Source organism: Ambystoma mexicanum, chromosome 6p (genome assembly GCF_040938575.1).
Source record: "Ambystoma mexicanum isolate Mex_15411 chromosome 6p, UKY_AmexF1_1, whole genome shotgun sequence".
In the NCBI taxonomy this organism is placed as follows: Eukaryota; Metazoa; Chordata; class Amphibia; order Caudata; family Ambystomatidae; genus Ambystoma; species Ambystoma mexicanum.
The window spans coordinates 1,542,291,800-1,542,304,105 of NC_090935.1; the positions used below are offsets into that span (position 1 = coordinate 1,542,291,800).

Sequence of the window (12,306 nt, forward strand, 5' to 3'; positions counted from 1 at the left end):
CACGCAGGTCATAAATGTCCAACAGACAGTGCAACTATAGTACTGTAGTAAATTATTTATACAGTCAAATACCAGGTCAGGTAAAGTAAACATATTTGTTTGTAAATTTGCTTTTATTGAGTTTTGTTCATTGTAAGTCACATTACATAAAAATAATTATGAATTTAGGAGTACAGAGCAAGGTCAAAAGTTCCAGTACTATCATATGCATACATCTTTAACATATTTCTGCCCTCCAGCTGCTGTAATACAACATGATTCCCTTTTTCCCTCCTCGCTCCCCCAACCCCCCCTGGGTCAAGCAAGCATCAACTGGGTCTTTACAGTGTGTGTCATTAGAGGGTCATTGATTTTAGATATTTTTAGGTATAGGGATTTACAGTAGGGTGAGTGTCCATTAACCGTGGTGCATTGCCCATTAAGACACTTCGTTTGCTTTGCATTCTTGGGCATTTAGTCAATTTGGGGCTTTGGTTGACTAGAAAGGTGCTTGTTTGTGAAGTCCATCCATAGGGCCTCACATTGTGCTGATCTTCCACGCAGTGATGCTGTTATTTGTTCCATTACACATATGTTAGAGGCAACAATGATCCATTCATTTTTACTGGGAGCTGATTTGGATTTCCATTTTGTTACTAGTGTGGCTTGAGCGGCGAATAGTAACTGTGATACCAGACCTCTGACCCTGTTCCCTTCGTCCCCCTCTTTTTCAAGACCAAACAGTATAAGGTAAGGATCTGCCACTCTGGAAATGCCATCTATATCCCTGATCCAACCCAAGACCTCATCCCAAAACACCCTTTTTCGGGTACAGCCCCACCACTTGTGCCAATAATCAGCATTTCCCCACATTCCCGCCAACATGTTGGGTTTGCAAGTTTGGAACATTTTAGAAAGCCTGAGGGGGTCATATTGCCACCTATGTAAGAGTTTGATAGCGTGTAAATTGTATTGATTTGAAATGGATATTTTTGTTGCAGCTTTGCATATTGTTCCCCATAGGTCCGGACTAATCTGTGCGCCCAGATCTCTCTGCCATCTACCCCGCAACGGTTCTGTGGTCCCTTTCCCAGCTTTTATTACTTCTTTATACATTGTTGATATTAGACCCTTCGTTTCCGTCCTAGAGTCCAATATCTTTTCAAAGGAGGTGAGGTCTCTCTTCAACTTGGTCTTCCACACTGGTTTCGTTAAGATGCCTTTTATCTGAATATATTGGAAGGTGGACAGTGTGCCTATTCCCAGGGCCTCAGTCAGTTCTGGGAGAGGGATAAGGGAGTCCTTTTTTGTAGTTGCCCCACCCTTTCTAGGCCGGCGTCATAACATGTTTGATATCGTTCTACCTTAGGGATGTGATCATTGATTCCAGGGGACCATAAGTGGCTCAGAGGGGATGGCCATGTGGTGATTTTGTGCATATCTTTACCCTTTCTCCAGATGTCCCATATGGTACTCAATATTGGGTGGCCTTTGAGTCTGTTCTGGAGCTTTTTCTTGGGCGCCCAGAGCCATTGCGAGACCGTAGCTGGGGATAAGTAGTGGTTGTCCATGTGGACCCATTGGGTGTCTTTGTGGTTGCGTAGGCGGGGGATCAGGACTCGCAGCTGAGCCGCTTCATAGTATTTTTTTAGGTCAGGGAGCCCTACCCCGCCCTTGTATTTGGAGAGTGTCAGGGTGTCATATGAAATTCTCGCTTTCTTCCCCTGCCAAAGGAATTTCTCAATGGTATTCTTGGCCTTGGAGAAGAAACTGTTTGGCATCTTGACGGGTGGCATTTGAAAGGGGTACAAAATCCGGGGGAGGCATACCATTTTGACAGCGTTGAGTCGCCCCAGCCAAGATATCGTCAACTTGTTCCATCTAGCTAGGTCGGCACGGAATCGTTGGAGGAGGGGGGGGAATTGGCTTCATATAGATCCACCAAGTCTTTGGTAATCTGTATACCAAGGTATTTATGTTTAGAGTGTTCGATCTTAAGGCCCAATGGGGAAAACTTGGTTTCATTTTCTTCTGTCTGTCCCTCCAGGGGAAAGAGTGTGGATTTCGTTTTATTTACTTTGAACCCTGAGAGTTGACCATATTTTTCTAGCAGAAAGAGGGCTCGGGGAATGGATGCCATGGGATTAGTAATGTGTAAAAGTATGTCATCAGCGTAAAGAGATACCTTGTATTCCATTGTTCCCAGGCGAATACCTTCTACCATGGGGTCAGCCCTCATTGCCAGTGCCAGGGGTTCTAGGGAGAGTGCGAAAAGAATTGCAGAAAGGGGGCACCCTTGTCGGGTTCCGCGTTCTAGTTTGAACCTTCTGGAGTACTCGCCATTCACAAATATGGATGCCTTCGGGAGACGTACATACTGCGTGTATTCCCCTTCTAAACCTAGGGCCTATGCCTATCTTGCGTAGAACTGCTACCAGGAATCCCCACTCTACTCTATCAAAGGCTTTCTCTGCGTCGATCGAGAGGAGGGCTGGGTCATTGAGCATGGTCCGGGATGTATGTATGAGGTGAAGTGGTTTGCGCATTGTCTGCTCCCTGTCTCCCCAGTATGAATCCAACCTGATCGGGATGTATGATTTGTGGCATTAGTGTCTCTAACCTAGCGGCCACGATTCTCGTGTAGATTTTTGCATCGAGATTAAGTAGGGAGATGGGACGATATTATCCACACTTTTGGGGTCTCTCCCTTCTTTGGGAATCACTGTGATCAATGCATGAGTGAAGGAATCTGGGGCTTTCCCTGTCCCTAATATTTCATTAAAGAGTTCGGCCATGAATGGCGCTAGTTGCGTGCTAAAGGATTAGTAGAATTCGGGTGTGTAGCCGTCTTCACATGGAGATTTGCTTACAGTTAACCTCTTTATTGCTTCTTGGACTTCTTGTTCGGATATAGGGGATTCTAGGAGCTCTGAGTCTTGGCTCGGTATCTTGGGCATATTGATCAAGGACAAGTAGGTCTCCTTTTCCGATTGGTCAGGGTTTGTTTCTGAGGTGTATAGGGTCTTGTAGAATTTAGCAAAGCATTCTGGGATGGTAGGGGGAGTGTTTGTCGTGGCAGGGGTGTCCTCGATTATTCTAGTACTTATCACTTGGCTCTCTGTTCTCAGAGTCTGGCAGCCAGTAGTGCATTAGCCTTGTCTCCCTTTTCATAAATTTTTGTTTAAGGAGTCTACGTTTGCGCACTATCTGCTCGTGTTCCAACAATTTCAATTCCTCCCTTTTCCTTTTTGCTTTGTTGATTTTGTCCTGATCAATACCTGTATCCCTCCTAATGTCCTCCTCCAGCTGACAAATTTCGGTCCTTAGTCTGTGTTCTATAATTTTTCGCTCCCTTTTCTTAGTCTACCCCTCCCTTATCAAAATCCCTCTCCATGTAGCTTTCACCGCCTCCCAGACTATTTGCTTGGATACCTCACCAGTGTTGTTTATTTTGAGGAATTCATTAATTTCAGTCTCCATTTCTATCTTAAAGACTGCATGTTTCCAAAGGCTTTCGTTGCAACGCCATTTCCCTCCCTTGGTAGGTAAATTGTCCCACTGAATAACTGCCATCACCATATCGTGGCCTGACCATGTGATCGGGGCTATCTACGAGTGTGTTGTGGTGTCGGCTAGATCTTTGGATAGGTATGTGTAATCGATTTGAGTATATGTGTTATGGGGGGTGGAGAAGAAAGTATAGCCTTGATCGTTTGAGTGCATGACCCTCCACACATCTATCAATTCATATGTCTCCATCACTTCCGCGAGATCTGTGAGGTCGCCCCTGATTTGGTTTCTCGTGTCGGGGTTGCCGGGCTTCCTATCTTTAACTGGGTCTGCCCACTGGTTGAAGTCGCCTCCTAGGATGACGTGGCCTGAGGCTTCTAACAGTATCTTGGGAATTGTTTTGGTAAGGAACCTAGTTTGTCCTGTGTTGGGCGAGTAAAGTGTTGCGATCGTCAAATTCACTTTGCCTATGTTTCCCGTTACCAACAGGGCTCGTCCTTCTACGTCGGACCATGTCTTGGTCTCCACAAAATCTATACCCTTTCTAATGAGGATTCCCACACCTCCCCTTCTGAGTGGTCCAGATCCCCAGAACTCCATCCCCGCACCTTTCCCAAGGATTTGCCTTTCCTCTACCTTTGTGTATTTTGTCTCCTGTAATAGGAGAATGTCTATTTCGTCTCTTCGGAATTCTCTGGCCACGAGTGATCTCTTAATTTGTGAGCTGAGTCCTTTCACATTAAGTGTCCCTATCCTCAGGGAATCCCTCCCCCTTCCTTCAACGTTCGATGCCATTGATTGTTATTATGAGGAGATAGCTTTTTTACATGACCGATGTCGCATTCCAACACTGAATTTCACACTATATCAAGTGTTTTGAACTACTAAAGGTACTGCTTTGACCCCATCACCTGTCCTACACTCCCTCCCCACTCCCCATCCCTTCCCAGTTGATGGCGTTCGATCGAGCCCGGTTGGTACCACCAGACCTGCATCGAACCACCTGTGGGGGCCGTTACTTCACGCCCCTTGGAAGCAATGAAATGGGGCGAGAACCGATCTTGGTCCGCCCGGGGGGCCTCCGGCCCTCTGGATTCATTCTGTTATGGGCTCATCACAAGTATCATCTGTGACCAGGAGCTTAATAATGTCATGAAGTGATTTCCTCAGATCAGCTTCGGTTTCTCATTCCGGAATTCTGAAAATGCGTATGTTGTTCCGTCTTTCTCTGTTTTCCAAGTCGTCCAACTTGAGCTTGAAGTCTTCTTCTCATTTTTCTAGTTCAGTCATCCTATGGTCGAGTTGTGCTTCTAGTGTCTATGGATGCCTGGTTGTTCTCCACTCCTTCAAGTCTTTCTTGCATGTTGTCCAGCCTTGCTTGATTTTGTCTATCTTGCCTCCTATGTAAGCCCCCATATTTTTTATGTCTCCCAACAGGGCTGCAAAGTCGCCTTTTGTGGCCGCCAGTTTGTTTTCTGTAGTGTCACTGGTCGCCATGTTGGGGTTATCTGTTTGGGATAGGTATGGAGATGTACGCAAATGGAGTCAATTTCTGTTTAACACTCATATAGCCTCCAGAGGGTGGCCTTGGTGGAGCGTTAAGGTTCTTGTGAGGACCAGTGGGATTGTATGTACACAGGAATTTTCGGTGCGATGATGTCACCTTTCTTTGAGTCCTGCAGGAGTAGGCCCTAATTGCGATCCTTTTCTGGGGTACTACAACGTAGTTCTTGCTGGGTGTGTCGTCGCTTTCCCCACTGTATGTTGGTTTAGTCGGTTCATTAGTGTCTCTCTCTGGAGTGTTGCTCCAATGTTCAGCGTGTTTCTTAACCATGTACTCTTATGATGTGGTGGGTTGGATCTCCCCCTTTACCAGTTATTGTCCTAGGAGGGAAGTCATGGTGTCACGATGTGTAAATTTATTAAGGGATGTCTCCAGAATGATTCCAGGATCTGGGTGCGATGGTAAGGCTTCACTGGGTCCACTCCGGCAGTATTTGTGGCCGTGTTTGGGTGTCTTTGGACTGTTGTGCACTCCTCGGAGATCCGAGGGCGACTTTGCTCTAGGCAGATCTTCTTTTGATCCTGTCCGGGTGAGGGGGCCTACAGCATGGTATTTGCCTAAGTTAGGCTTGTCCTTGGCCTCCATGGGTGCCCAGATTCTGCCCTATTGGGGTGCACAGGTTCTCCTTTTATTCATGCGGTTAGGCAGGGGGTCGTGGTAAGAGAGTGATGTTTGTGTTGCTTCTGGATGTCCCCTGTGAGTTCTGGTCCGCCCGTGAGCACACGTGGTCACTATCCCTCTGCTCACTTCTCACATGAGGCGTTTTGCGGATGGTGTGTTATTGTGCTGTTGTTTCTATATGTAATCCCCCCTCCACACGTGCTTCGCATCTGGCGTTGGCCCTTGGGCTTGTTGGGTGTTTACCATGCACGTTCTGGAGGGCCCCGGAGCTTCGCAGGTGCAGGGACTTTGCTCGTGTGCTGACACCTCAAGTCCTTCGTCAGTTGGATCGCCGCGTGTATTACGCGTGTATGCTCTGTTCAGCGCAGAGCACAGTGGTTGTGGGTATCGGGTGCCAGTCCTGATCCTGTTCAGTTGGGGGGTCCTCAGGCACTTCTCATTCACTGTCCTACCTTGTGGTGCGTAGGACGGGCCCCAGCCCCTGCGAGCTTGCGCACAATAGGGGTCGGACCCACAGCGGTCGCCTCCAAGGTTCGGAGCGGGTCCCTGCTGTTTGAAGATCTGGTGCCTCGTAGCAGGGTGCGCCTCACCTCTCAGTCTGCTTGATTCGCAAGGACCTTCCTGGTTCCTATTTCTTGGAGGTCGCCTCAGTGCCGTGGGTCATGGGGGGCAGCCAATCTTCTTTGGCCTCATTAATCAGAATGCTATGGTTGAATCACTGGACAGTGAATGCCGTGTGTGGCAGGATTTCTAAGTATGCATTTCCTCCCTTCATTTCATCTATATAATAAGAAAACTCTGGCTCCATGAACTAAGGTCACCTTTCTTATTACAATACAAAGCCAAATCTGCTTAAAGTTCTCTGAGAGAAGCACATACTGAGCGTCCCTACTATATGAAAATGCCATATTACTTTCTTTATCCCAACACCGAGAAACTCATCTCTGTTTTCATAGTCACACTTCAGAACCTCTTGGAATGAACCAGTGAATGAGCCATATAAATGGCCCAGTTCTACTTCTCTCCGAGCTGGAGCTGCTTGCCTTTCTTTTGGTACTGTGCTTTTCAGATGAAGGTCTTGCAGGGCCTCATTTTTTGGTACTATTTCAGTTTGTTTTGTCCCTCTACGCCTCAACCAAATATTGCCTTTGTGATAACATATTATGCCTTTATGCTTCAGTGTGCCAAACTAATTGTAGTAACGCAGGACTATTGCATATGTGAAATGCGTTGTGAAGTTAAACGTCAGCACATTTACATTTTCATGGCATGTAAATCTCAGAACACTTCGATGCAAACTAAATATACCTAAACAGGGCACACGTGATAACCCCAGGACTTCACTGCCTCCCACCGCACAGAAAATAGGACATGACCTCTTGAATGTTCCACCAATTCTACCGAGAACCCAGCACAACCAGATTGTGCACAGCGAAATGCAGAACAATGGCAATCACCCTCACACCGAAACATGCAAAACATATAATCATTGATTACTTGACAGATTAATCATCTTATGAGACCTAGGGACGAGTCATTCATTCTGAAGCCATCAAGCAGTTAATCACACAATTGCCTCCTCTTTAAGGTTCAGCTAAATGCTACACACACTATATTAAAGCTTTAATGTGCAGCACGCAATCACAAACATTCATTTTCTAATGGTTGAGATTGGGGAGGGGCATTCTCAATATGTTCAGAACATGCTAGTTAACTTCCCCCAACCTCACACACAGTTATTAGGGAGATTTATATCGTTATTTCTCATATTGCATTTTGTCAGCAGTCCTTTTGTGGACACCATTAAGAAGCCCACATCTGATATGATCTCGCAGCCACTCTGTACCCTGACTATGACAGTCATACATTTGAAAGACTCCATCACTGTAGTTATGAACTGGTAAGCAGGTCTGAAAACGTAACATTTAGAATGTTACAACATGGATACGTCATGTTTCTGTAGCATTGCCATCTTGCTTTTGTCTTATTTCCGAGCAGGTGTTCCTGGCAAACGGAATGAACAGTATTATGAGTGTTGTAAGGAGCCCTACCCGGACGTGACGTACACAGTAACCATGCGCAGGAGGACGCTATACTACGGGCTGAATTTACTGATCCCCTGCGTCCTTATCTCTGGCCTGGCCTTGCTGGTGTTCCTCTTACCAGCGGATTCCGGGGAAAAGATTTCACTAGGTAAGACCAATTTTGAAGTCAGCCTGCATAAATCAGTAGTTAAATTAATTAAGTAGAGCTGCGCCATTAGACATAAAATGCATGAGGAACGTTAATGTGACCACACTGCATTCGGTTAATACCCTGCGGTTATTTTTCCCATCCTTTCTGATGCATTGACTATTTTAATCACCTGTGTACTGGCATGGAATGAAAAAGGGCACGCATGAACGATGATTGGATCATGACCAAGCCTCACACGAGGGTATGGCAGGAAGTATTACCATTTCAACATTGTTAGTTTGTTACACTCAACGTACTAAGAAAGCACAAAGCACAAAGAGTACATTGTTCTGGATGTAAGGCACTTCAAGCAGTGTGGATACTTTCACCTTGGCTTTCGCAGTTCTTAATAACCTTACAAAATTGAGCAAAAAGGCTGTTTCCGAACATGTTCTGGAGCTCTTGACACAAACAAAGTTTGTAGTGTTACAAAACGGATGTTAAGAGGCAGAAGATGATATTGAAAGGGAAGTGTGTTTAAAATTGTCTATATGATGGGTTCTGGAGTTATGAGTGCTAAAGTGCAGTAAAGAGTTACTAATCGTGTTGTCACTGTCCTGGGTGTGACTGCTTTCACACCACTCACTATTTCACTTGGATTGGAGATTTCCCTCCTAGGAGCCGAGTGGTACATGCCTGAAGGTTTTGTCATGGAATGTTATAGAGCTAAGTTCGAAAGTGGCTCATGTGAACTGGCAAGCCTTTCTGGGACAGGTGTAGACTTGTTGTTCCCAACAGACCTCAGCTTTGTCGGATACCCATACCAGAAATCAATGGTCATGGGGACACTCATAGGGAGGATGTGGATCTGGGGAGCGTGAGCTTGGTGATCTCTTCTGTTATGAATAATGCTAGCATCCACATTCTCCACCTCACACATAGAGAAGGGTGGATGGTGGAGATAATGGGTCTTTTCAACACTGGGATTGAGAAAAGGGTGGTAGGCAATTTGCAAAGATAAGCCTGCCGCCTGACCTTGGATTTTGAGTGCTGGTGGGTGACCTCAACGGTACCCTGGCGAACAGCAATGGTGGGGACTTAGCTGGGGAAGTCTTGGTTGAGAAGGAAGCATATGAAAGCACCCTGACTTTGTTTTGCTGCCTAGTGTGTAATAAAGTGGGGTAACACTAGAAGTATTTTTGACAAGACACATGATTTAGGGCACTTAAAGGAAGCGCTAACTCAGACATCCAGTCCAATGTAGTTTATCTTTGCTTTTTTTCTTTTTACGTTTGTGGAACGCCCAGACCAGAGGATATCACAGCGTTTTGTACAGTGCAGGCAGGAGCGAGAATACAGAAAAACAATATGGTCATGAGAAGGCAATGTGCAGTTATTCGTATTTACCGAACAACCAAGTCTCTACTAGCTTTTTGACGGTGGTGAATGATTGCTCATTTCTAATGTGATCTGGTAAAGAGTTGCAGAGAGCAGGAGCCACGACACAGAAGTTAACCCCGCCGGCTCTTTTACACTTAAATTGTGGGCTGAACAGTGATGTTCTAGTACTAGATCTGAGCATTTGCACAGGGACAATTTGGGTAATACAGTTGTTGAGGTACACTGGGGCCTCCTTGTCAAAGCGCTTTGATTGGTAGCCAGTGGGACTCACGTCTTGTGGCTGATATGCGGTCTGAGCATTTGAGACCCAAGGCTAGCTGTTTGATTTGCAGGTGACAACTGCTTTCTTATAGTTGCAGGTCACTGTGATGAATGACAAGCAGTTGTTTGAAGATGGATGTTTTTTAAAGTGGTGTTAATTGTGGGGGGAAATATAGCCCCTGAAGGCCAGAAATCAAGAGGCCCGAGTAATGTGTAAATGCCCATTGAAATCTAAGGCCAGCAGAGAAATGGTAATGCCAGACCTGAGGCCTATAGAAGCAAAGCAGGCCCAAAATCTAAGTAACTTGACTCTAAAAAGTGCAAAGATAACCACAATGCATTTCAGCAAGGAAAAGAAAGACATTTGGCTGATAATGCCATGTTATACAATCCATGGAGAACTACACTGCCACATAAAGAAACGGCAGAGTGAACATTATCTTCACTGCAATACCAGATTGTGCTCCAAGCAGCTAAGGTGAAACCGAGCTCCTTGCATTTACAAGAAATAAAAGATGTTCCTTTTTGTTTTTCCCACATCCAAATAACATTATGCTAAGAGAAATGCTCACTAGACTTTCAAAGTTTGAACATGGTGTTCTCATGTAACTGCCCTACACATATGGGCAATCCAGAAGTGCTACTTATGTATTTTGAAATGAAAAATAAACTTGGTACATATGGATAAGGCCTTATAATATGTCTTGCATAATGCATTTATGTGTGAGTTTAAAAGGCCTTTTCTTCAGAGACGAAACTTAACCTCCAGGACCTTTCCTCTATTGCCCTGAAGAGAAGGGCCTGGGTGTCATCATCAGTCAGAGCCATTACATAAAAATATAAGAAAGAAATACACTACTTAGATGTAAACCATGGTAAGGACTGATAAACCCATGTTTGTTCTTGCAGCAGAAGTGACATTGACATCACAAGACCCATAAAATGTCCATTAGTGTGTTATCAGAGTTTCATAGGCCTTGAAGAGGGATAAGCAGAGATAAACATGAGCCAGGCTCTGCTTGTCACATGCTAAAGGAGAAATGAAAATGAGAGGGACAAGGGTGGGGACCAGAGTGAAAGAGGCCTCTGAAACTGCAGCTTGATTAACGGAAAAATACATTTTATCGCAAAAAAAGGCCAACGCAGATGCCAAAACTGTAATTCCAGACTTTTATTAAAGGTGATAGTAACCCCCTTGTAACCATGTTAAACCGATTTTTGTGTGATAAACAGAGCAAATGTTATTGATGAAAATGTGATTTGGGCCTTCCCTTGATTCCGAGAGATTTGAAAATTGGCATGCGCCTGATGGAAATAATGAACATGAGGATTGTGAAGTGGCATATTTTTCACTGATATGGCTGCTGAGTAAATGAAGAAAAATGGTATCTCTACATATAAAGGGCATGCCGACATCAGACTAGCATCATCTGGTTTGCCTTAAAATGTAGTTCATTAAAATATATTCATGTAAAGATTTGAAAATGTAGGGCACTTTTAAGTTAAAAACATGTCAAGCCAACCTGTTAAAGTGGGATGACAAAGCTTTCTCCTCCCACAGCTGTCATAACTTACTCCCCCCATCTCCTTGTCCTATTAGCAAAAAGGTGGGAGGTGGGTTGAGAAAACCAGCAAATCCCTTTCGTGGAAATCATGACAAGTTTGTGATGTCATCTGCCCTATAAGTAGACCAGTTTGCATTAGAACTGGGACCCTTTCCACTTATTCCTGGAGGCAACCTGCTGCCAAAATCTTGCGGGAAACATCCCAGCAGAGAGGCCCCAAATCTTGCATTGAGACAGGAACCAGGAGACATAGTTGCTGACACTGAGCCCCTGGAGGATTCAGAGGAGATCTTGACTCACCCCCTTGCTTCCCCAGCAGTGCCCTGATGCTCCTTTCAAGGCCTCTCCTGTAAGTAAGACTATCCCCAAAGCCATAGATTGCGTAGGCAAAGTATTGTTCTAGTTATTTCCCCATAGAAAAATATCCTGTTTGTGTAGATCCTTAGCATATTTTAGCATATTTAGCATATTTAATGAAAGTAAATCAATTCATTATCAAATCAATAATGGGAGGTGTTTTGTTGGAATTTGAAACCAACAAGCTTTTCCCAGTGTGTTTTGAGCCGGTATAGACATAAATATTTGGCAAAATAATTAATCCCAAACTCTGTTTCTACGTGAGTGTGCAGGGTGCAAAACGAAATACGCATTGATTCCCTTAATTTTAAATCAAATGTGTGAAGCCTGGTAGTGCAATTGCATGTTCAAAGTGAAAAATGAAATTGCCCCCTTGTTCCCCTTGTGCTCTGACCAAAACAACCAATCCCTGCCTGTTCTGTTTAGGTGTGGCAAAACACATTTCCCATTGCTTTTCTTTCCCTCCTATTACATCTGTGGTTAGAATCCAAAAAACGATTTTCTGATTGTGTTCCCACTCTCTGCCACTGGACTTCTTTTCAGAGTGGTCAAGTCTCATAGATGTTTGGAGAGTGAGGGTTGCTGGAAGAAACTTATAACCAAATCAGCCATTACGTGGTCCCTTCTATTGTTCTTTTTCTGTATTGGGGTGATTTAAAACAAAATAGTTGTTACTGCATATCTCTGTGTTGGTGCCTTTACTGAAGTAATTTTGGTTCCTGTGTTGCCATTGTACTGGTGGCTGATGTTGGTCTATTTGTCAAATTTGGTTTGAATAAATAAAAAATCCATCTATACTGATTACACACCGGCCTGGTTCTTAGTCCATTGTGGCACCGGGTACTTGTTGGGGTTGGGTGCGAGACGGGTTGG

General features: G+C 44.7%; 1 protein-coding gene across 2 annotated transcripts in view; it reads left to right on the forward strand.

Moving 5' to 3' along the window:
* Positions 1-12,306, forward strand: part of LOC138510630 (neuronal acetylcholine receptor subunit alpha-7-like) — a 2,317,401-nt gene that overhangs the window by 1,739,941 nt on the left and 565,154 nt on the right. For both annotated transcript variants that reach the window (XM_069626422.1, XM_069626423.1), the window contains exon 7: positions 7,673-7,867. In XM_069626422.1, coding sequence (XP_069482523.1) covers positions 7,673-7,867 — 195 coding nt within the window. The remainder of the gene's footprint in view (positions 1-7,672; positions 7,868-12,306) is intronic.